At 54.0% G+C, this 20111-nt stretch overlaps 2 protein-coding genes, 1 long non-coding RNA gene and 1 pseudogene across 4 annotated transcripts; 1 reads left to right on the top strand and 3 right to left on the bottom strand.

The window, feature by feature from the left end:
• Nucleotides 1-82: 82 nt before the first annotated feature.
• KLK1 (kallikrein 1) lies at nucleotides 83-4467 on the bottom strand. Its single transcript, XM_077843966.1, has 5 exons — nucleotides 4341-4467; nucleotides 2471-2630; nucleotides 1172-1458; nucleotides 887-1023; nucleotides 83-291 (listed from the first exon to the last, which is right to left on the bottom strand). Exons 1-5 carry the CDS (start codon nucleotides 4456-4458, stop codon nucleotides 136-138), a joined length of 858 nt encoding a protein of 285 aa, XP_077700092.1. The 5' UTR covers nucleotides 4459-4467; the 3' UTR covers nucleotides 83-135.
• A 1217-nt stretch (nucleotides 4468-5684) lies between these two features.
• On the bottom strand, nucleotides 5685-8438 carry LOC144281192 (kallikrein-15-like). The gene is made up of 4 exons (XM_077844041.1): nucleotides 8188-8438; nucleotides 7616-7899; nucleotides 7360-7496; nucleotides 5685-6310 (listed from the first exon to the last, which is right to left on the bottom strand). The coding sequence occupies exons 1-4, from the start codon at nucleotides 8421-8423 to the stop codon at nucleotides 6158-6160; spliced, it is 810 nt and encodes a 269-aa protein (XP_077700167.1). The 5' UTR covers nucleotides 8424-8438; the 3' UTR covers nucleotides 5685-6157.
• LOC144281199 (uncharacterized) lies at nucleotides 7455-13683 on the top strand. Its single transcript, XR_013349700.1, has 2 exons — nucleotides 7455-8727; nucleotides 10795-13683. It is a non-coding gene; the product is annotated as an uncharacterized LOC144281199 (long non-coding RNA).
• LOC144281176 (kallikrein-1-like) lies at nucleotides 12928-19407 on the bottom strand (annotated as a pseudogene). Its single transcript, XR_013349659.1, has 3 exons — nucleotides 19294-19407; nucleotides 17424-17583; nucleotides 12928-16411 (listed from the first exon to the last, which is right to left on the bottom strand). The product of XR_013349659.1 is annotated as a kallikrein-1-like (transcript).
• Nucleotides 19408-20111: the final 704 nt, after the last annotated feature.

The following is a 20111-nucleotide window of genomic DNA, read 5'->3' as shown; positions in this document are numbered from 1 at the left end:
AGGTGGGATGGGTTCCTGGCTTCCAGGCACCCAGAGTCTGGAAGGCCAGATGATACCAAACGTGATGTGAAGTTGATGCGTATTCGATTTGATGCGTATTTGATTTTACTGGGGGTAGGTACATGATGGTTGCATTCAGGGGTTGGCTGTCATGGTCTCCTTGATCCACTCCAGGTGTGAAATCACTTTGGTGTAGACCGCAGGCATATTGGGACTGCCACATGGGACGTGGCCCCAGGATGTAATTCCTTGAAGCACACCATCGCAGATCAGTGGGCCCCCTGAGTCACCCTGCAAAACAAGGGGGGGAGGAAAGGAAAGGTCAGCCTAAGCACCAGCTCTAACAGCACCAGCTCTAACAGCACCAGCTCTAACAGCTGGCTCACAGAGGCAGACTGTGACTCCCCAGCTCCCAGAAAGGACACAGTTCTCTCCAGAGGGCAGGTGGGATTCCACCAGAGAGGACAGCCTCCGGGTTCGAGGCTTGGCCAATGGGGATGGGACTTCAGGGTCCAGTTTTTGCACACAGCACGGGGTCCAGGAGAATAGTCCCATCAGACAAGTCAGTTAGGAAGAGGAGGGGGATCCATCCACCTGACCCTCTGACCTTCAGGGCTCATCTCTGATGTCACCTCTCCCAAACAGCTTTCTCTGACTAGACAGTAAATAAGTGAAGGAGGAAGGGATGGACTCTGATGTGGAGGGAGACTGGTGTGATATCAGGATGAGGGTATGGGAGGAAAAGTGGCAGGGGGAGGGCCCAGAGGCTCCCTTGGGGGAGCTGGTGTTGGGAAGCAATGGAGACTGCAGTAGGCAGTCTGGAACCTAAGTCCCTCCCCCAATTCCATGATGCCTGGGGGTGGGGGAGGAGGACAGGCTGGCTCACCACACAGGTATCCTTGCCGCCCTCCAGGTGTCCAGCACACAGCATGAACTCTGTAACCTTCTGGGAGTGGGCATTGGCACATATATCATTGGACAGGAGTTCGAGGTCCACACACTGGAGATCATCTGGGTATATGACTACAGACCAGAGAGAAAAAGGGTGGTGGCCAGACCCCAGGTGACTCCTCAGCCCGTCCTCCCTCAGGTCCAGAGTCCAGACCCCAGCCCCCTCCTCCCGACAGCCAAGTGTCTGGACTAAAGGCTGCAGGGTCTGGCCCTGGCATACACTTATCGGGTTCGATGCTGCCCCAGCCAGAGGCATAGCAGGTGCTCCCCACTTGGGGTTCCTGGGTGGGCAGGTCCAGGACCCTCACAGCATCCGTAATCTGAGCGGGCTCTGCGAGGCGCAGCAGCATGATGTCATGGCTGTAGTCCTCTTCTGGGAGGCGGGTATGGTTCTTCAGGAGACTCAGGTTAAATTCAGGGTGAGGGAAGCTCTCTCTGACCTGGACAAACTGGGCCGTGTCTTCATGCTCGAACAGGTTGTAGCGACCCAGCCAGAGCTGGTAATTGCTGAGGAGAGAGGGGGCCCCAAGGAATGAGGATAGAGAGGCAGGATAGGGAGAAGAGACCAGGGAGCTGGAGGAGGGTCCCGAAGACAGACAGACATGTGGAGAAATGGGGAGAGAGAGACAGTTGAGAAGGAAAAGAGCTACGAGGAAAAACCATAAGTGAGACAGAAGGACGTGACAGGTCAGCCAGAGAGGAAGACGAGGAGGGTGAAAAGAGAGAGCACAAAGGGAGAGAGTGAAGACTACAGGCAGTGTGAGGAAGAGAAAGAGCAGAGGGGGAGACGCGGGAGGAGGGGGGGCCTGGGACTGGCTCAGCTGCAGCAGGGGCTGTGGGGCTGGTTCCCAGCAGCGGGTGGCCTGGCCACCAGCCCAAGGTCGGTCCCGTCCCTCCCTGGACCTTCTCCCCCTTCCTCCACCCCCTGCCTACCTTCCTCCTTCCCTTCTCCTCCTCCTTCCTTCGGAGCCCCAACAGGGCACCAGCAGAAACAGCCCTCCGTGTGTACCCCTGGAGGGCATCCTTGTCATACACACACAAGTCCAGATAGTCCCTTCCTGTTCTATGGGGGTCCCTCTCACTCCTGTCCTGGAGGGTGTTCAGCAGCAATGGGGCAGAGACCCAAGGAGAGAGATGGGGCAGAGAGATGAAGAGTGCGACATACAGTGACAGGGATGCAGCAGAGGGACCCAGAGGAGGACAGACACAGGGACACACACAGATACCAGAACAGGAGAGAGTGGGAGATAGAGATAAGTCACAGTCAGACACTGACAGCACCAGGTGCTGAGAGACACAGAGAGACAGGGCGGGGAGACACAGGAAGATAGTTGTAAGGAGAGACAGAGAGACACAGGCTGTCTGGGAGGGCTTCCCTGGGGTCGTCCCTGCCACTCTCCATGGGACCTAGAGGAGGACCACCTTTGTTTCCCTCAGTTCCCCAGCCTCCCCTGAGGCTAACCCAGGGACAGTGCCAGAGTGGATACCCCGTCGTCCGCAATGCCCTGCCCCCACTTACTCGTTTATGCAGTGGGCAGCGGTGAGCACCCACTCTGGGTGCACCAGGACACCCCCACACTGGAACTTGCTGTAATGGTACAGAGCTGCCTGCCACGGTTGAGAATTCTTCGTACAATCCCAGCCGCCTATGATCCGGGACTGAACAGGGGGTGCGGCACCTGCAGGGGGTGCTGGGTCAGGGCAGGTGGGGTGTCAGTGGGGCCCGGGGGGCCAGGGCTAGGAGAGGCAGCTGTGCTGTGCATTCGGTTGGAGGGATGTTGGGGCAGGGGAGCAGGACAGGGTTCTGGGGAGAGGGCAGGGATTTGGGGAAGGTTCTGGAATTCTAGAGCCATCCCTGGGGTTGTGGGTTGGTGGTGGGTCCTGGGTGGGGAGAGGATGCTGAGAACAGAGCCAACCACAAGGATCAAGCAGGAGACAAGAAGGCAGCATCTGGAGCAGCATGTGGTGTAGGGATTGGGCAATGTGGGGGAGATTTGGGGTCTTGGACTGGGGAGCAGAAAATTGTGAGTTCTGAGAGGGGAAAAAGGAAGCTAGAAACAGAGAATGTGTGCTCCGAGACAGTGGCTCAAGAGCTGGGTAGAAAGATTTTGGGGGTTCCAAGAATCCCAGGCTGAGGGATTAGTTAGGGTCATGTTGGGCTTTGGGGGTTCTGGAAGATGCAGGGAAGGAGGTCTGAGAGGTCAAGAATAGCATCTGGGCTAAGGAGTCTGTCTGGCTTTGGTCCTTTGATTGGGGCAGGGAGAAGATCCCTTGGGGGCTTGGGCCTTGAACAGGAATGGCTTTGTGAGAGGGGTGGGTCCCTGGAACTGGGGTTGGGGCCAGGACTGGGAGGGGGCTCAGGGGGAGACAGAGCCAGATGGTAGTTCTTCTGGATTGCGTGATTGTCATGCAGATGAGGTTCAGGGTCTGAGGGTAGTGGAAGGATCTGGGGTTCTCTGGGGGGGGGGTAGTCTGGACAGGAATGAAGATGGAGGCATATTGGGGCCAAGCAGCTGTGGGAATGCAGGGAGGACACACTTGATGTGGGGTTTGAGAGTCATGTGCTGGAGTCCGGGTGGGGGAGTGGGGCAGGCCAGCTGGGCTCTGAAGGTATTTGGGTTCCTGGAGGGAAGTCCAGAAAACCAGCGCCAAACTGGAGGGATTCACTTAGGGAAGCCTGGATCCTGGGGAGGGAGAAATTCTACAAGGAAAGGAATCCGTAGTTTGGGGTTCCGGTGTTGTTCCTCAGGGAGAAGAGGGGGCGATGCTGGATCAGGGTTCAGGGGTAAGACTTGGGAAAGGAAGAGACATTTGTAGAATCCTCATACCAGGACGGGGGCCCCACCTGGAGTCACGGGCCAGCAAGTCTGTGTGGGGAGAAGCATAGGTGTCTGGTGGGATTTGGGGGTCCTGGGAAGATTTCAAGGGAAGCAGATGCCAGGCAGTGGAAGACCTAGTTGAGAGCTGACAGCTGGGTGGGAAAAGTCACCAGGGTGCCGAAGGATTTGCAGACTCAGGTGCCAGAGCCATAGAGAACTAGAAGGTGAGAGGGGGTGATCGGGACTGGGTGTACTCCTTGGAAGAGTTGGAGCCCCCCAAAGAGGGAGACAGAGGTGGCCCAGGCTCTGCCCCTTTGGTCAAGTGGCTCAGAGCAGGGTCTGAGTGAGGAAGAGGAGATAGTTCTGGGGGTTCCTGGGAGGGAGCAGGGACTTAGGGCAAGAGTGAGGACTGTGACAACGAGGACAGGCTGGGGTAGGACTTTAAGGGCCTGGGAAAGAGCCTGGGACCTGGGTCTGGGGTGGACTGTGGGAGGAGAAGAGGTCGTGGGGAGGTGAGGGAGCATGAGAGTCAGGCCCATTCCCCCTCCCACATCATCCCCACTGTCTCACCAGTCCCCGCCAGGGACAGGGCAAGGCACAGAACCAGGAACCACATGGTGACCACGGGCAGGCTGGTGGTGAGCTGGGAGCTTGGAAGCCTCCCCAAGGAGTGTTTTAAATCCCTCATCTCCCCCCCCCCCCCCGCCCCCGCCCCGCCCCACCCTGGGGCTCCGCCCCTGCCCTGCTGGCACCCAGATGCTGGCCAAGGCCCTGCCCCTGCTGCCTGGGGACTGGACACCTACTCCTACCCCAGTGCTATGCAAGGGGCGGGAGAGTGCGCACCTGTTGTTCTGCAGGGTCTGATTATCCTGGAAGCATTCCTGGGGCCTGAGGCCAGACAGGGCAGGGCCTGGAGCTCCTGGGCCCCTGCTCTTGGAGACAGAGCCAGTGAGAGGATGTGGAGGGTGTGAGTGAGGGGGACAAGAAACAGAGCGTGGAGGAATCTCTGACCTCCAATACAAAGCCCTGCATACCGGAACCCCAAGTAAAGTCACACACCCGAAAACCCGGTATATCTTCAAACACCAGCAGTGGGGCTCTGAATCCAACTCCCCGCACCGCTTGGAGCCAGAGTGTAGATTCCCAGCTTCTGCCGCCTCTGAAATGTAAGGCTCAGCTCTCAGAACACCCTGGTTCTTGCACTGCCTGACTCAGGATCTAGGTCCCTTCCTGTTGTTTCTCTCCAGATAATTTCTTAGGGTACCTACCACCACAATCCTAGTGCCCCCAGATCCAGAACGATGAAGTTTCAGTGGTCTCCCTGTATAAGTCCCCTCACATTTCAAAATCCAGAGTTCTTTTTGCCCCCAGGCAATGTTGGAATCCCATTACGCCCTGCCCCCCACTCCATGCTCCCCAGATCTGGATGCTCAAGGTTATATCCTCCAAAGTTCCACGAATACCAGACTGTCTGCCTTCTATGGTCAAGAGCGTCCCCTCCACAGAGTCTGATTCAAAATATTTAGGTCACAGGAGCCAGGTTGATGTAGTTCAACACTCAGCGACCTTGAAAATCACCTTTTGGGGTGATCTCTGTGGAGAATCGGGAACCAGAAATCTGCAGCCTCAATGTTAAATTCAAAGGCACATTCCCTTGGCTCTTCTGTAAAATTAAAGTAGGCCACAGGGTAACCCAGCCTCCGCTGTGTGTCTAAGGGGAGGAGAGCACTGGCCCTTTTGCCTGGCCACCAGGAAGCCCACAGCTAAATATCGAAGAAAATGAAGTCATTCTTGATCATCTAGAGTGTGCTGGGTCCTTTCACTGGGGTCCAGAGATATATTTGCCCAGGGCCAGGCACTATTTGAATCAGTTCATGTGAACTTCCTCATTTGATCCCTTACAACCCCGTGAGGTAAGCAATTTGATGAGCTGTGTTTTATGATGGGGAAATCAGAGCTGAGTGGCATTGGGTCTTTTCCTAAAGATTACACAGCTGATCCTATGCATATGTGAATGGAGGGAGCCCTCCTTCAAGCCACTTCTCTTCACCGAGGCATCGGGGCAGTGGGTGAAAAGGAACAAGGTACAGAGGCTCTGGGTCCGCTCCCAGTGTCTGGTTCCCACTTCCCTTCATCGCCAGGAGAAAGTCACAGAAACTCCTACAGAGAAACTTGCATCAGCACTCTTGTTATCTCAGTGTTTCAACAGGTGACCTTGAGCACCGGCTCTGGCCTAAGACGAGACAAGCCCTAACATGTGGGCCTTGGACAAATGAGGTCTTGAGGGATGGCTTGATTCTATCCCTTCTGTCCCAGGTCAGGATGGGGTTGTTGGCCAGCTGTGGGAGCTTGTGCTCAGCCAGAGACACAGTGTCAGGCCCAAATAGTTAGTTCCTCTTCATGGTTTCCTTGATCCACTCCAAGTAGCTGCAGACTTTGGTATAGACACCAGGCTTGGTGGTAGTGTCACAGGGGACGTCACCCCAGGACACAATGCCCTGCAGGACTCCCCTACAGACCAGGGGCCCCCCGGAGTCACCCTGTGTGGAGAAGGGAGAGTTTGAATGGGAAACTTCTGGATCCAGTGTCCCCATCCTTATCCTAATCACCATTGACCATCTCGGTCAAACTCCAATCCCACCCCACCCCACCCCACTGCATGCCATCCCACCCCACCCCAACTCAATATAACCCAATGTAAGGCACACCAATCCAACCCAACCCCGTGCCAACACAATCAATACAACTCAGCCCACCCATGTTCAGTCCTCCCCGTGTAACCCCGACCCAGGCCAGCCCCTACATCTTCCCCATTCAGAGTCAAACCAGACCTACGCCTATCCTCACTGGCAACACAACCAATCCCAGTCATCATGTCTGTCACATCCTAGACAAAATGTACCCTGTCCCCAATTTCACCCAACATATTTTCCATTTAAAATCAAACCAGGGGGGTTGAGGGTTTGGGCAGCCTAGGTGGCTCGGCGGTTTAGTGCCGCCTTCAGCCCAGGCCGTGATCCCGGAGACCCAGGATCCAGTCCCACATCAGGCTCCCTGCACGGAGTCTGCTTCTCCCTCTGCGTGTGTCTCTGCCTCTCTCTCTGTCTCTCATGAATAAATGAAATTAAAAAAAAAATCAAACCAGGGCGTGGGGTGGCACAGTTGATTAGCGTCAGATCTTGACTTTGGCTTGGGGTCCTGGGATGGAGCCCCACATCATGCTCCAGGCTCCAGGCTCCATGCTTTCAGCAGAGAGTCTGCTTGTCATTCTCTCTCTCTCCCTCTCTCTCTCTGCCCCCTCCTCACCTTCTGCTCTCTCTCTCCTGAAAACAAATAAATCTTAAAAAAAAAAAAAATCAAACCAAGCCCATTCCTATCCCTAACTCAAGCTCAGGATGTTGCAAACGGAACAGCACATCATCCACCCCAAACCCAACTCAACCTCATCTTCAGCCTCCCCCTGGCCCCATTCTAACCGCTCTTTCTTCTCCATCCCCAAACCTATGTCTACATCTTCTGTGGCCCAAAGCAAGCACAACCTTACCCCATCCCAACTCCCAAACCATTTCCCCTACCCCGTGGCTCTGACCTCACAGGACTCGGTGCCTCCACCCTCTGCTCCTGCACACAGCATAGAGGCCACCAGGCACCCTGGGTAGTCCTTGTTACAAGAGGCGGCCGGGATAACACTGATGTTGGCACAATGCAGGGTATCTGGGAGACTCACTGGGGAGGACAGTGGACTTGAGTGAATCTGTATTTTCAGGCCCTTGCCTGCCTCGCCCAAGAGCCCTGGACGGCTAGGGTCCCTGGAGGCCTGACACCCAGCCCCTCCTGTCACGCACCTTGTGAGTCTGTGCTCCCTTTGGTCCCAGGCTTGTGATCAGACACCAGCCCCCAGCCGGACACCACGCAGGCCTCGGCCGGTTGGGGGCAACGCGTGGGCAGCGCCACGGGGCGCACTTGCCGGGAGAGGCGCGCGGGCCGGGTTAGACGTAGCAACATGACGTCGTGGCGATGGCTGTGTGCTTCATAGAGCGGGTGTGGGATGATGCGAGCCAAGGTCCTCAACTGCTCGGGACCATCGCGCTTGCGCAGATTGTGCTCGCCCAGGCGCGCTCTCATGAAGCTGTGCGGGCAGGTGATGATTATCGCAGGTGGAGCGAGGAGGAGGCACAGAGATCAAAGAGTGGGCATGCTGGGGTCCCCCACCCTTTGGGAATCTGGAGATGCCATTCCGCCCCTGCCCGGGGCGCTGAAGCCAGTAGTAGTGGTCTCCTCTGGCCTCTCGGGACCAAGGAGGTGCGGCCACCTGGAGCTCAGCCCCTAGGCTCCGGCTCTTTCCTCCTCACAATCCGAGATTCTCTGATCTCTAGACCCTTGGTGCCCCTGAGGACTTTGAGCCCTGCCTTCATACCGGGTTTGGCAGTGGGCTGCAGACAGCACCCAGTGCTCAGAGATGAGGGAAGCACCGCAGTTGAACCGTCCACGCTCAAATAGGGCCACTTGCCATGGCTGGGAGTGGGGCTCACACTCTTCGCCTCCCAGGATCTTGTCAGTGTCGTCCTGGACCGCTGGTAGAAGGGCAGAGGAGGATCCCTGCGGACAGAGGCTTTTCCCTGGGTCCCACACCTTTGCGTGCACTCTGCCCATACGATGTATTTTTCATTTGTGCTTTCCTCCAACCTCTGAAGACATCCCTGTCCTTGAATTTTTTAGCCCTGCCTTCTGTTGGCCTTTACAAGTGCTGCTGCTTTGCTCCAGGACTGTCCCCCTGCCCTTGGCCCTTTCCTGTGTACTACGGGATTCTGGGAGAGCACATAGGTGGGAAAGGTTCAGAAGCCAAGAAGTCCCCTGAGGTGAGAAGTGGAGACCGGGACCAGGAAGATGGCCACTTGGAACCAGCCATTCAAGGTCACCAAGCTGTCACAGACCATCAAGTGGATGTGGGCACTCGGTATGTATGACACACAGTCTTGGCTCTAGAGTCAGAACATCTCAGCCAAATGCGCATGTGGCCACACAAGGTCATGGGCAAACCTAGAGGCACAGCCAGTGTTCCAAACTTAGGAACTGATGTGGAGAGCAATTTAAGCTGAAATTCACCTGCATCTCCATGGGTTAGCAGCTTCAGAAATCATCACAGCACAGACCTACATAGGTATGTATGAATCTGGAGAGTTCAAGCATGAGTATGCGCGTGCACACGCAGACACACAGACACTGATTTGGACCTCAAAGCTCACACCTAAATTTCACACAGGGGACCTGGTTCCCACATGTGGACTGGAGTTGGACACACAGGGCTTTGAAAGCCCACCACACGCAAACACACACACACACACCCAGAGCACCATGCATAAGGCTACCTAAGCAGGGATATTTCAAGGTCATAAGACCATGATCCACTACTGGGCAATGGGGGTTATGACCCCTGAAGGTCACAGCAAGACACACAGACACCCACCCTGGGGCAGGAATTTGCACAGCCAGACCAAATGCACATATTCTGCCTACCAGGGTCAGGAACTGGGCCAAGGGCCCTGGCAAGGTCAGGGGAATGCGGATGTGGTGGACAGGGGGCTTAAGAAAGCAAGGGTGGGTGGGGTTGTTGTTCGCCAAAGACGGACGGAGGGTGTGAGCTGAACAGCTGGGCATCGAGGCTGCACCCAGCCAGTACCAGCTGGAGGAGGGTGGAGGCCCTGGCTGAGTGCAGCAGGCAGGAGGGAGGCAGGGAGAAGAGAGCACAGAAGGAGCCTCAGGGGAGGCTGACAGCAGGGGGTAGCTTCAAGGAGCCTGCAGAAGTGAGGGTCATGTGGGGCATATTGAAAATCCACCTTCAACTTGTCCAGAGTAGAGGCATCAGGTTACACTTAAATTCTCCATGGGTGGTAGCTGAACATGGTCTGGAGTTTTCCTAGTACCCAGGGTCACCTTGACATAGTGGCCACCTCTCTCCAGCCTCAACCTGCTCCCCTGTCAAATGAAAACAAGTGAACCTGGGTGGCTCAGTGGTTGAGCATCTGCCTTTGGTCAGTTCGTGATCCCGGGGTCCTGAGATGGAGTCCTGCATTGGACTCCCCTCTGGGAGCCTGTTTCTCCCTCTGCCTATGTCTCTGCCTGTCTTTATGTATCTCTCATGAATAAATAAATAAATATATTTTTTAAAAAAACAAAAAAAATATTTGGTCCCAAAAATTTTTGGGATGCCAAAATAGATACCATGGATGCACCCATCAGTTTATATGTTCTTGCCTTGAATTGTTATATTTTTATACTTTATATTTATTTTTTTAAAGTTTTTTTTTCAACTGATTCATAAGAGAAAGAGATAGAGAGAGAAGGAGCAGGGTGGAGGGGTAGAGGGCAAAGCAGACTCCCCACTGAGCAAGAAACCCAATGCAGGACCGGATCCCAGAACCCTGGAATCATGACCTGAGCTGAAGGCAGATCTTCACTGACTAAGCCACCTGGGCACCCACTTTTCCTAACTTTTAAAAAATATTTATTTATTTATTTATTTGAGAGAGAGAGAGAGAGAGAGAGAGAGAGAGCACACAAGTGAAGGGGGGCAGGGTAGAGGAAGAGGGAGAGAGAGTCCCAAGCTGACTTTGTGCTGAGCCTGTTGCCTGAGATGGGCTTGATTTCAGGACCTGGAGATTCTGACCTGAGCTGAAACCAGGAGCCAGTCATTCCTCTGACTATGCCACCAGGTGTCCCTCTCCCTCATTTTTTCAAACAGTGTTTTTTTAACAAGATGATTAGAAAAAAATTCAAAAGTCAGGATGTCTGGGTGACTCAGTGGTTAAGCATCTGCCTTTGGCTCAGAGTGTGATCCCGGAGTCCCAGGATTGAGTCCCATATCAGGCTCCCTGCATGTTGTCTGCTTCTCCCTCTGCCTGTATCTCTGCCTCCCTCTGTCTCTCTGTGTGCCTCTCATGAATAAATAAATCAAATCCTAAAAAAAAAAAACCAACCCAAAAATGATTTCCAACTCCTTCAGAAACTTTTTGCTTCCTTGTAGGTCTCTGTGTGTTTCTGGTGCTTTTGAGCACTGCAACAGGAGGCTGACCAGAATCTGGATCTAGGGTGCCTGGGTGTGAGTCCTGGCCTAACCACTTGTCAGCTGGGTGATCTTGGGCATAATCTTTAATCTCTTTGTGCTTCAGCTTCCTTGTTTCTAAAATGGTAGTGGTAGTAATCCCTAATCATGCATTGTTTGATGAATTAGCAAGTTAAAATATGTAGAAGACAGGGTGCCTGGGTGGCTCAGTTGGTGAAGCATCTGCCTTGAGCTTGTGTTGTGATCCCAGAGTCCTGGGATTCAGCCCCACATTGGGCTCCCTGCTCATCATCCCCTTACTTGTGTTCTTGCTCACTCTGTCACTTTCTCTCTCAAATAAATAAAGAAAATGTTAAAAAACAAAACAACACATAGACAGATTAGAATCATGCCTGGCACGTATCAAGCACTACAGCAGAGTTAGCTATTATAAGGATTTTTTTCCCCAGCCAATTGCACCTACCTTCATTTCAGACCTCAAGTAAGTTCATGATACTTCTGCAACACTGTGTGGTATTAATCTTATTTACTTATTTTGGATATCTCTTTCTTGTATACCTCCCGAACTCAGGTTGGTGGATGTACATTATGGAAAAGAATAGAGGCAAAGATCTAGCCCCGGTTCAGGTACTACTGGATCATGGTGCTTAGAGGGTGTCATTAGGGGACTTATCTCTTGCCATGTCTCTGTGAACTTCCTCTGTATTGGGCCCTCAGGCCAGCTATGTCCATGCAGTGGCAATGGGGCCCATCAGCAGCACCCAGATTCTGTTCTCTTTTTGTGAACACCCGGGGAAAAGACAGTAAGTTGTCTTCTGTAGCCTTCAAGCAAGGATCTCAGGATGAGCTCTGATGGGATCAGATTTACTTCCCTGGGATTTCTCACTCTGCTCCACAAAAGTTGCTGTGGTCAGGAAGATGTCATGCTATGACTGGCTGGGTCTAGATCACATGCTTTTCTTACGAGTAGGTGGGGGGGTCATTTCTGTCAGAAGCAGAAGGACAAAAGGTGGGCAGAGAGTTCCTCTGAACAAAGTTAAGTTGCTATTGCCAGAAGAGTGGGAATGGATATGGAAGGTGGGCAAAAAACAACAGTTCAGAACTTCCTCCCATATTTATGATACTGTTTTGGAGCACAATTACCCTGGGGGTATTCCCAAGAGCAGAATAGCAGTGCTTCAGAAGAGCTTGGGGAGACTTTGTACGGCGTTGATATACACTCCCTAGAGGAGTCAGGATTCTCATGACAAGCAACAAAGCCAATTAAAGCTAGTTTAAGTAGAAAATAGATTTATACAGGATGTTGGGGGAGTTTGCAGAATCTGTGGAAGGCCAGAGAATTGGGCTCCCAGGGACAAGTGATCAGGATCATGCCCAAAAAGCCCCTGGAGGACTGGCTGGTTGGGTGTGACACTGCCGCTTGCCCTGTGCACCCCCATCTCTGGGGCCTGGACTCTACTGGGGAACCCCTTTCTCTGGTGCCCTGGGACCCTGGAGGTAGCTGTGGCCACACCTAGCAGAATAGGGTCCATGCCTACTATTGGAGGCGGATTCCAAGTGTAGTATGGCTCTTTATTGGTAGAGTCTGGTCATGTGCTGAGGTCTTAACTGTATGGGAGGTTGGTTTCCTTCCTGGAAACTGTGGATGCCTGTGTTGGGGAAAATATTCCAAATGTGGACTAGTGTTTAGAGGTGCTGGGAAGACAGAGAGAGTAGTGAATGTTCATTTCATTTCCCCTTTGCTCTAAAATGGTAACTTTGTGTGATTTTAAAATTTAAGTTACTTTTGTTTGAACAGACACTATATGTATATGGTTCAACATGTGAACAAGTGCAAGTTTCCCTCTAGCATTTCTGTCCACCATCCCACTCATTCCCCTTCCTGGGGACAACTGATGCTACTAAGACATCTTTTAGCTCCTGTGTATTCTTCTAGTCTTATTTTCTGCACATCTGAGAAAATAGCTATGTCTATACACAATATGGCTTTATAAACATCTACAAACACATACATATACACCCATACATATAGCTATGTCTCTATAGATACTGTATATGCTTGACACTTAAAAAACACACAAGACAGTATTACAATTCTCTTTTTAAAAGTAAATCATTTATTCAAGGCTAAGAACATACAATGTTTATGGCTGGCATAGAAACATAGCATATAGGTTATGAGGGGTTTTCTTAAGGTGTAGAAATTTGGAATTTTTATGTTCTAATTTGTCCACCTTTGCCTCTGAGACTTTACCAATTACTTTTCAGGATTGGGGAGTTCTTGTCCCTCTAGATTTTTGGTGAAAATTCAATTCTGGTTGCGTGTGTGTGTGTGTGTGTGTTAGGGTTTGATTGTGATTCTAGAGTATGGTATGCAGGCAGCATTGAATCCTGTGCTCCTTGCCAACTTATGGAAAGGGTTTGAATTAGTCAGGAGTCTTTAGATCATAAATAATAGGAAATCTAACCTGAAATGGCTTGAGTGAAGAAATTTATGGTCTCACCTAAATGGAAAAGGGTGAAAGTAGGAATGCTTTCAGGCAGGGCTGAATTCAAGAGCCAAGTAATAGCATCAGACATTATTGTCTGTTTCTTGACTAATTGATTTGGCTTCATTCCACATAGTAGTAAGTCAGGATCTAGTTAAGAAAATACATCATTCTAGGGATGCCAGGGTGACTCAGTGTTTGGGCGTCTGCCTTCAGCTCAGGACATGATCCTGGGGTCCCGGGATCGAGTCCCGCATCGGGCTCCCTGCGTGGAGCCTACTTCTCCCTCTGCCTGTGTCTCTGCCCCACCCCTCTCTCTGTGTGTCTCTAATGAATAAATAAATAAAATCTTAAAAATTTTTTTAAAAAAGAAATCATTCTAGATGCTTCAGAGGGTAGTAAAGATAGAGACAGAACAAAGGGAGGTGGTGGTATTAGCAGAGCCCGGAAGCTGGAGCCATCTGGAAGGCATAGACTCATGTAGGATTTGCTTAGAGGTGGCTAGAGTCACAGAAAAAAAAAATGTGGCTACTGCTAAAGACACCAGCTGAGGTGGTGGTGGTGGTGCTGGTGGCATTAGTGAGAGGGAAATAAAGGCCCTGGCTTGTCCTCTTCTTCCAGAGCCAGTCTTCTGCTGGTGCTGCCCATTAGCCAAGCATACTGCTAAGCTAGTGAGCAAAGGAGGCTCAGAAATGTAGTCCTTGCAATACAGAACAGGCGAGGGTGGGGAATGGATCTGAGAGCAGACGGACAAACAACTGGCAGAACTGCTAACATGTGGGCCTCAGGTCAGGCAGGAAAAAGAACACAAAAGGTTCTGGCAGAAGTCTTGTATGATCGGGTCCCACGAGTACCCCAAACCCAATATAGTGGCCAGAGCAATGCAATGCACTGATGAGGTGCGAGTGGGGATGGGCATTAAGGCTTATGCCACAAATGTCTACTTCTGACCAAACCACAAGATGGGTTAGTCTCTGGGATGACTTGAATGTTATCTCAACTCTTTCTCCTCTACTCTTGTCTGTGTTCCTTTCTTAGTTTTAATCTATCAGATCTGCTGCCCGCTTCAAACTGGGTCCAGGGCTCAGGCACAGGCTCACAATCCTATAGACTAGGGGAAAAAAGCCCTTAGCCGCTTCAGTTAGAAAAAGTCCCAGGGCAGAGCCTGACTGGTTGGCTTTGCTCATGTACCCATCTTTGGGCCAGTCACCGTGGCCTGGGTTGTGGGGCACTGAAATTGGCACAGCCCCAGTCATATGACTCTTTTTGTGGCCCCAGAAGGCAAGGATATGTCATGAGCAGCTCTCTACCGGGATTCTGTGATTGAACCCCACAGGAATCTTGCTATTCTGTATATATGACTAAGCTTTTACAATCTGGGTAGGTTTCTGGTTATGTGTGAAAGATACACAGTTTGCCAGAAACAAAGCAGATGGAGTCTTAGCTTATTTGGCTGAAGCAGGCTCGCACTGTTCAGAAAGTAGGCAATGTAGGGAAGGGCGAAAAAGAGACGTAATTATCAGAAGGGGCCAATAACCGAGGCCGAGGCCACAGGTGTCCTACCTGGTGACCACCTATCTGTGCTGGGGCGCTGGTGCCTTGATGCTGTGGGTCTGTGGGGGGGGGGGGGGACTCGGGAGGAAGAGGCGGGGCCAGGGAGAACTCGAGGCAGGGCAAGGGACCAGGAGAGGGCTGGCCCGAGCGAGGGGAGGCGGCCTCGTGGGAAGAGGCGGGGCCTAGGGTGGTGCTCGGAGTTCCACGCCCACTAGCCCCCGGCCCCCAGGAGCTCTGAACTACTTCAACCACTTGGGCATGTGGAGCCAAGGGACGGCCTTCAAGGAGCGGCGGGTGAGCTATCGTCGGTGGGCCTCGCAGCAGAAGAGCCAGAGACGCGAGTCCGAACAGCCGTCCACCGCGGACCGCAAGCACACGGTGCAGCAGCCCCACGCAGTCACCTCCGCGACTCTCTAAGCAGGCGCACCCGAGCTTCTCAGGATGCTGCCGGTGACCTCAGTCAGGATAGCGGGCCCGCCCCCTCATCGTGGCCACGTGCCGAGATGAGACCTCCCTTCGACGCCCCACTCCCAAAGAACCTGCCTTGCCTTCCGAGGAAAGCCCACCCCTCGAGCTGGGGCCTACCCTTTGCAGCTCTGTTCCCGCCCACTGAAGCCTGAGCTGCCCCCACCCCTGCAGTGTGACACCGCCCCCTCCCGTGGGGTTTCGGCACTCAGCCTGCCCGGTGTCCGGACCTAGCTAGGGCCATTCCTTGGGTGCCTAACCTAGCCCTCTCAGGCCACGCCCCGAAGGTGCCTTCCTCGCTTTCTGAGGGCGAGTCCTGCCCCAGGAGATCCAGTCACACCCCCGGTGGGACACTATGCGTGCGTTCCAGCATTTAATGTAGCTACGCCCCGCTTGAGAACCGGCCTCTCCCCCAGAAAGGCATGGCGTGCGATAAGATTTCCTCCCCCTCGCCCTCCCTGACTTCTCCACCACAGTAAAACGTGGGCACCTCACAACCTCTAAGTCTGAACCTTCTTGCATCACTGCCCCAGCGCAGGGTCGGGCTCAACGCATGTGACCCGGTGTAGGTATTGCCACATACATCATTGGACAGGAGTTGGAGGTCCACACACTGGAGATCATCTGTATATATGACTACAGACCAGAGAGAAAAAGGGCGGTGGCCAGACCCCAGGTGACTCCTCAGCCCGTCCTCCTTCAGGTCCAGAGTCCAGACCCCAGCCCCCTCCTCCCGACAGCCAAATGTCTGGACTAAAGGCTGCAGGGTCTGGCCCTGGCATACACTTATCGGGTTCGATGCTGCCCCAGCCAGAGGCACAGCAGGTGCTCCCCACTTGGGGTTCCTGGGTGGGCAGGTCCAGGACCCTCACAGCATCCGTAATCTGAGCGGGCTCTGCGAGGCGCAGCAGCATGAGGTCATGGCTGTAGTCCTCTTCTGGGAGGCGGGTATGGTTCTTCAGGAAACTCAGGTTGAATTCAGGGTGAGGGAAGCTTCCCTGATCTGGACAAACTGGGCCGTGTCTTCATGCTCGAACAGGTTGTAGCGACCCAGCCAGAGCTGGTAATTGCTGAGGAGAGAGGGGGCCCCAAGGAATGAGGATAGAGAGGCAGGATAGGGAGAAGAGACCAGGGAGCTGGAGGAGGGTCCCGAAGACAGACAGACATGTGGAGAAATGGGGAGAGAGAGACAGTTGAGAAGGAAAAGAGCTACGAGGAAAAACCATAAGTGAGACAGAAGGACGTGACAGGTCAGCCAGAGAGGAAGACGAGGAGGGTGAAAAGAGAGAGCACAAAGGGAGAGAGTGAAGACTACAGGCAGTGTGAGGAAGAGAAAGAGCAGAGGGGGAGACGCGGGAGGAGGGGGGGCCTGGGACTGGCTCAGCTGCAGCAGGGGCTGTGGGGCTGGTTCCCAGCAGCGGGTGGCCTGGCCACCAGCCCAAGGTCGGTCCCGTCCCTCCCTGGACCTTCTCCCCCTTCCTCCACCCCCTGCCTACCTTCCTCCTTCCCTTCTCCTCCTCCTTCCTTCGGAGCCCCAACAGGGCACCAGCAGAAACAGCCCTCTGTGTGTACCCCTGGAGGGCATCCTTGTCATACACACACAAGTCCGGATAGTCCCTTCCTGTTCTATGGGGGTCCCTCTCACTCCCGTCCTGGAGGGTGTTCAGCAGCAATGGGGCAGAGACCCAAGGAGAGAGATGGGGCAGAGAGATGAAGAGTGCGACATACAGTGACAGGGATGCAGCAGAGACACCCAGAGGAGGACAGACACAGGGAAACACACAGATACCAGAACAGGAGAGAGTGGGAGATAGAGAAGAGTCACAGTCAGACACCGACAGCACCAGGTGCTGAGAGACACAGAGAGACAGGGCGGGGAGACACAGGAAGATAGTTGTAAGGAGAGACAGAGAGACACAGGCTGTCTGGGAGGGCTTCCCTGGGGTCGTCCCTGCCACTCTCCATGGGACCTAGAGGAGGACCACCTTTGTTTCCCTCAGTTCCCCAGCCTCCCCTGAGGCTAACCCAGGGACAGTGCCAGAGTGGATACCCCGTCGTCCGCAATGCCCTGCCCCCACTTACTCGTTTATGCAGTGGGCAGCGGTGAGCACCCACTCTGGGTGCACCAGGACACCCCCACACTGGAACTTGCTGTAATGGTACAGAGCTGCCTGCCACGGTTGAGAATTCTTCGTACAATCCCAGCCGCCTATGATCCGGGACTGAACAGGGGGTGCGGCACCTGCAGGGGGTGCTGGGTCAGGGCAGGTGGGGTGGCAATGGGGCCCGGGGGGCCAGGGCTAGGAGAGGCAGCTGTGCTGTGCATGCGGTTGGAGGGATGTTGGGGCAGGGGAGCAGGACAGGGTTCTGGGGAGAGGGCAGGGATTTGGGGAAGGTTCTGGAATTCTAGAGCCATCCCTGGGGTTGTGGGTGGGTGGTGGGTCCTGGGTGGGGAGAGGATGCTGAGAACAGAGCCAACCACAAGGATCAAGCAGGAGATAAGAAGGCAGCATCTGGAGCAGCATGTGGTGTAGGGATTGGGCAATGTGGGGGAGATTTGGGGTCTTGGGCTGGGGAGCAGAAAATTGTGAGTTCTGAGAGGGGAAAAAGGAAGCTAGAAACAGAGAATGTGTGCTCCGAGACAGTGGCTCAAGAGCTGGGTAGAAAGATTTTGGGGGTTCCAAGAATCCCAGGCTGAGGGATTAGTTAGGGTCATGTTGGGCTTTGGGGGTTCTGGAAGATGCAGGGAAGGAGGTCTGAGAGGTCAAGAATAGCATCTGGGCTAAGGAGTCTGTCTGGCTTTGGTCCTTTGATTGGGGCAGGGAGAAGATCCCTTGGGGGCTTGGGCCTTGAACAGGAATGGCTTTGTGAGAGGGGTGGGTCCCTGGAACTGGGGTTGGGGCCAGGACTGGGAGGGGGCTCAGGGGGAGACAGAGCCAGATGGTAGTTCTTCTGGATTGCGTGATTGTCATGCAGATGAGGTTCAGGGTCTGAGGGTAGTGGAAGGATCTGGGGTTCTCTGGGGGGCGGGTAGTCTGGACAGGAATGAAGATGGAGGCATATTGGGGCCAAGCAGCTGTGGGAATGCAGGGAGGACACACTTGATGTGGGGTTTGAGAGTCATGTGCTGGAGTCCGGGTGGGGGAGTGGGGCAGGCCAGCTGGGCTCTGAAGGTATTTGGGTTCCTGGAGGGAAGTCCAGAAAACCAGCGCCAAACTGGAGGGATTCACTTAGGGAAGCCTGGATCCTGGGGAGGGAGAAATTCTACAAGGAAAGGAATCCGTAGTTTGGGGTTCCGGTGTTGTTCCTCAGGGAGAAGAGGGGGCGATGCTGGATCAGGGTTCAGGGGTAAGACTTGGGAAAGGAAGAGACATTTGTAGAATCCTCATACCAGGACGGGGGCCCCACCTGGAGTCACGGGCCAGCAAGTCTGTGTGGGGAGAAGCATAGGTGTCTGGTGGGATTTGGGGGTCCTGGGAAGATTTCAAGGGAAGCAGATGCCAGGCAGTGGAAGACCTAGTTGAGAGCTGACAGCTGGGTGGGAAAAGTCACCAGGGTGCCGAAGGATTTGCAGACTCAGGTGCCAGAGCCATAGAGAACTAGAAGGTGAGAGGGGGTGATCGGGACTGGGTGCACTCCTTGGAAGAGTTGGAGCCCCCCAAAGAGGGAGACAGAGGTGGCCCAGGCTCTGCCCCTTTGGTCAAGTGGCTCAGAGCAGGGTCTGAGTGAAGAAGAGGAGATAGTTCTGGGGGTTCCTGGGAGGGAGCAGGGACTTAGGGCAAGAGTGAGGACTGTGACAACGAGGACAGGCTGGGGTAGGACTTTAAGGGCCTGGGAAAGAGCCTGGGACCTGGGTCTGGGGTGGACTGTGGGAGGAGAAGAGGTCGTGGGGAGGTGAGGGAGCATGAGAGTCAGGCCCATTCCCCCTCCCACATCATCCCCACTGTCTCACCAGTCCCCGCCAGGGACAGGGCAAGGCACAGAACCAGGAACCACATGGTGACCACGGGCAGGCTGGTGGTGAGCTGGGAGCTTGGAAGCCTCCCCAAGGAGTGTTTTAAATCCCTCATCTCCCGCCCCCCGCCCCCCGCCCCTCCCCGCCCCACCCTGGGGCTCCGCCCCTGCCCTGCTGGCACCCAGATGCTGGCCAAGGCCCTGCCCCTGCTGCCTGGGGACTGGACACCTACTCCTACCCCAGTGCTATGCAAGGGGCGGGAGAGTGCGCACCTGTTGTTCTGCAGGGTCTGATTATCCTGGAAGCATTCCTGGGGCCTGAGGCCAGACAGGGCAGGGCCTGGAGCTCCTGGGCCCCTGCTCTTGGAGACAGAGCCAGTGAGAGGATGTGGAGGGTGTGAGTGAGGGGGACAAGAAACAGAGCGTGGAGGAATCTCTGACCTCCAATACAAAGCCCTGCATACCGGAACCCCAAGTAAAGTCACACACCCGAAAACCCGGTATATCTTCAAACACCAGCAGTGGGGCTCTGAATCCCTTCTCCCCGCACCGCTTGGAGCCAGAGTGTAGATTCCCAGCTTCTGCCGCCTCTGAAATGTAAGGCTCAGCTCTCAGAACACCCTGGTTCTTGCACTGCCTGACTCAGGATCTAGGTCCCTTCCTGTTGTTTCTCTCCAGATAATTTCTTAGGGTACCTACCACCACAATCCTAGTGCCCCCAGATCCAGAACGATGAAGTTTCAGTGGTCTCCCTGAATAAGTTCCCTCACATTTCAAATTCTTTTTGCCCCCAGGCAATGTTGGAATCCCATTACG

The sequence above is a fragment of the Canis aureus genome, chromosome 1 (genome assembly GCF_053574225.1).
Source record: "Canis aureus isolate CA01 chromosome 1, VMU_Caureus_v.1.0, whole genome shotgun sequence".
Classification (NCBI taxonomy): domain Eukaryota; kingdom Metazoa; phylum Chordata; class Mammalia; order Carnivora; family Canidae; genus Canis; species Canis aureus.
The sequence above is the reverse complement of the archived record's forward strand: the minus strand, read 5'-3'. Positions and strand labels throughout refer to the sequence as shown.

What these genes read in the sequence shown, in the direction of transcription:
- KLK1 (XM_077843966.1), bottom strand. Translation starts at nt 4,458, where the DNA reads ATGAGGGATTTAAAACACTCCTTGGGGAGGCTTCCAAGCTCCCAGCTC. An exon ending in CCTGTCCCTGGCGGGGACTG is followed by an intron (nt 2,631 to 4,340) that starts GTGAGACAGTGG and finishes CACCCCCTGCAG; the next exon opens with GTGCCGCACCCCCTGTTCAG. An exon ending in CAGCATCGAACCCGATAAGT is followed by an intron (nt 1,024 to 1,171) that starts GTATGCCAGGGC and finishes TCTGGTCTGTAG; the next exon opens with TCATATACCCAGATGATCTC.
- LOC144281192 (XM_077844041.1), bottom strand. Translation starts at nt 8,423, where the DNA reads ATGGGCAGAGTGCACGCAAAGGTGTGGGACCCAGGGAAAAGCCTCTGT. An exon ending in GCAGCCCACTGCCAAACCCG is followed by an intron (nt 7,900 to 8,187) that starts GTATGAAGGCAG and finishes CTGCCCGCACAG; the next exon opens with CTTCATGAGAGCGCGCCTGG. An exon ending in GAGGCACCGAGTCCTGTGAG is followed by an intron (nt 6,311 to 7,359) that starts GTCAGAGCCACG and finishes TTCTCCACACAG; the next exon opens with GGTGACTCCGGGGGGCCCCT.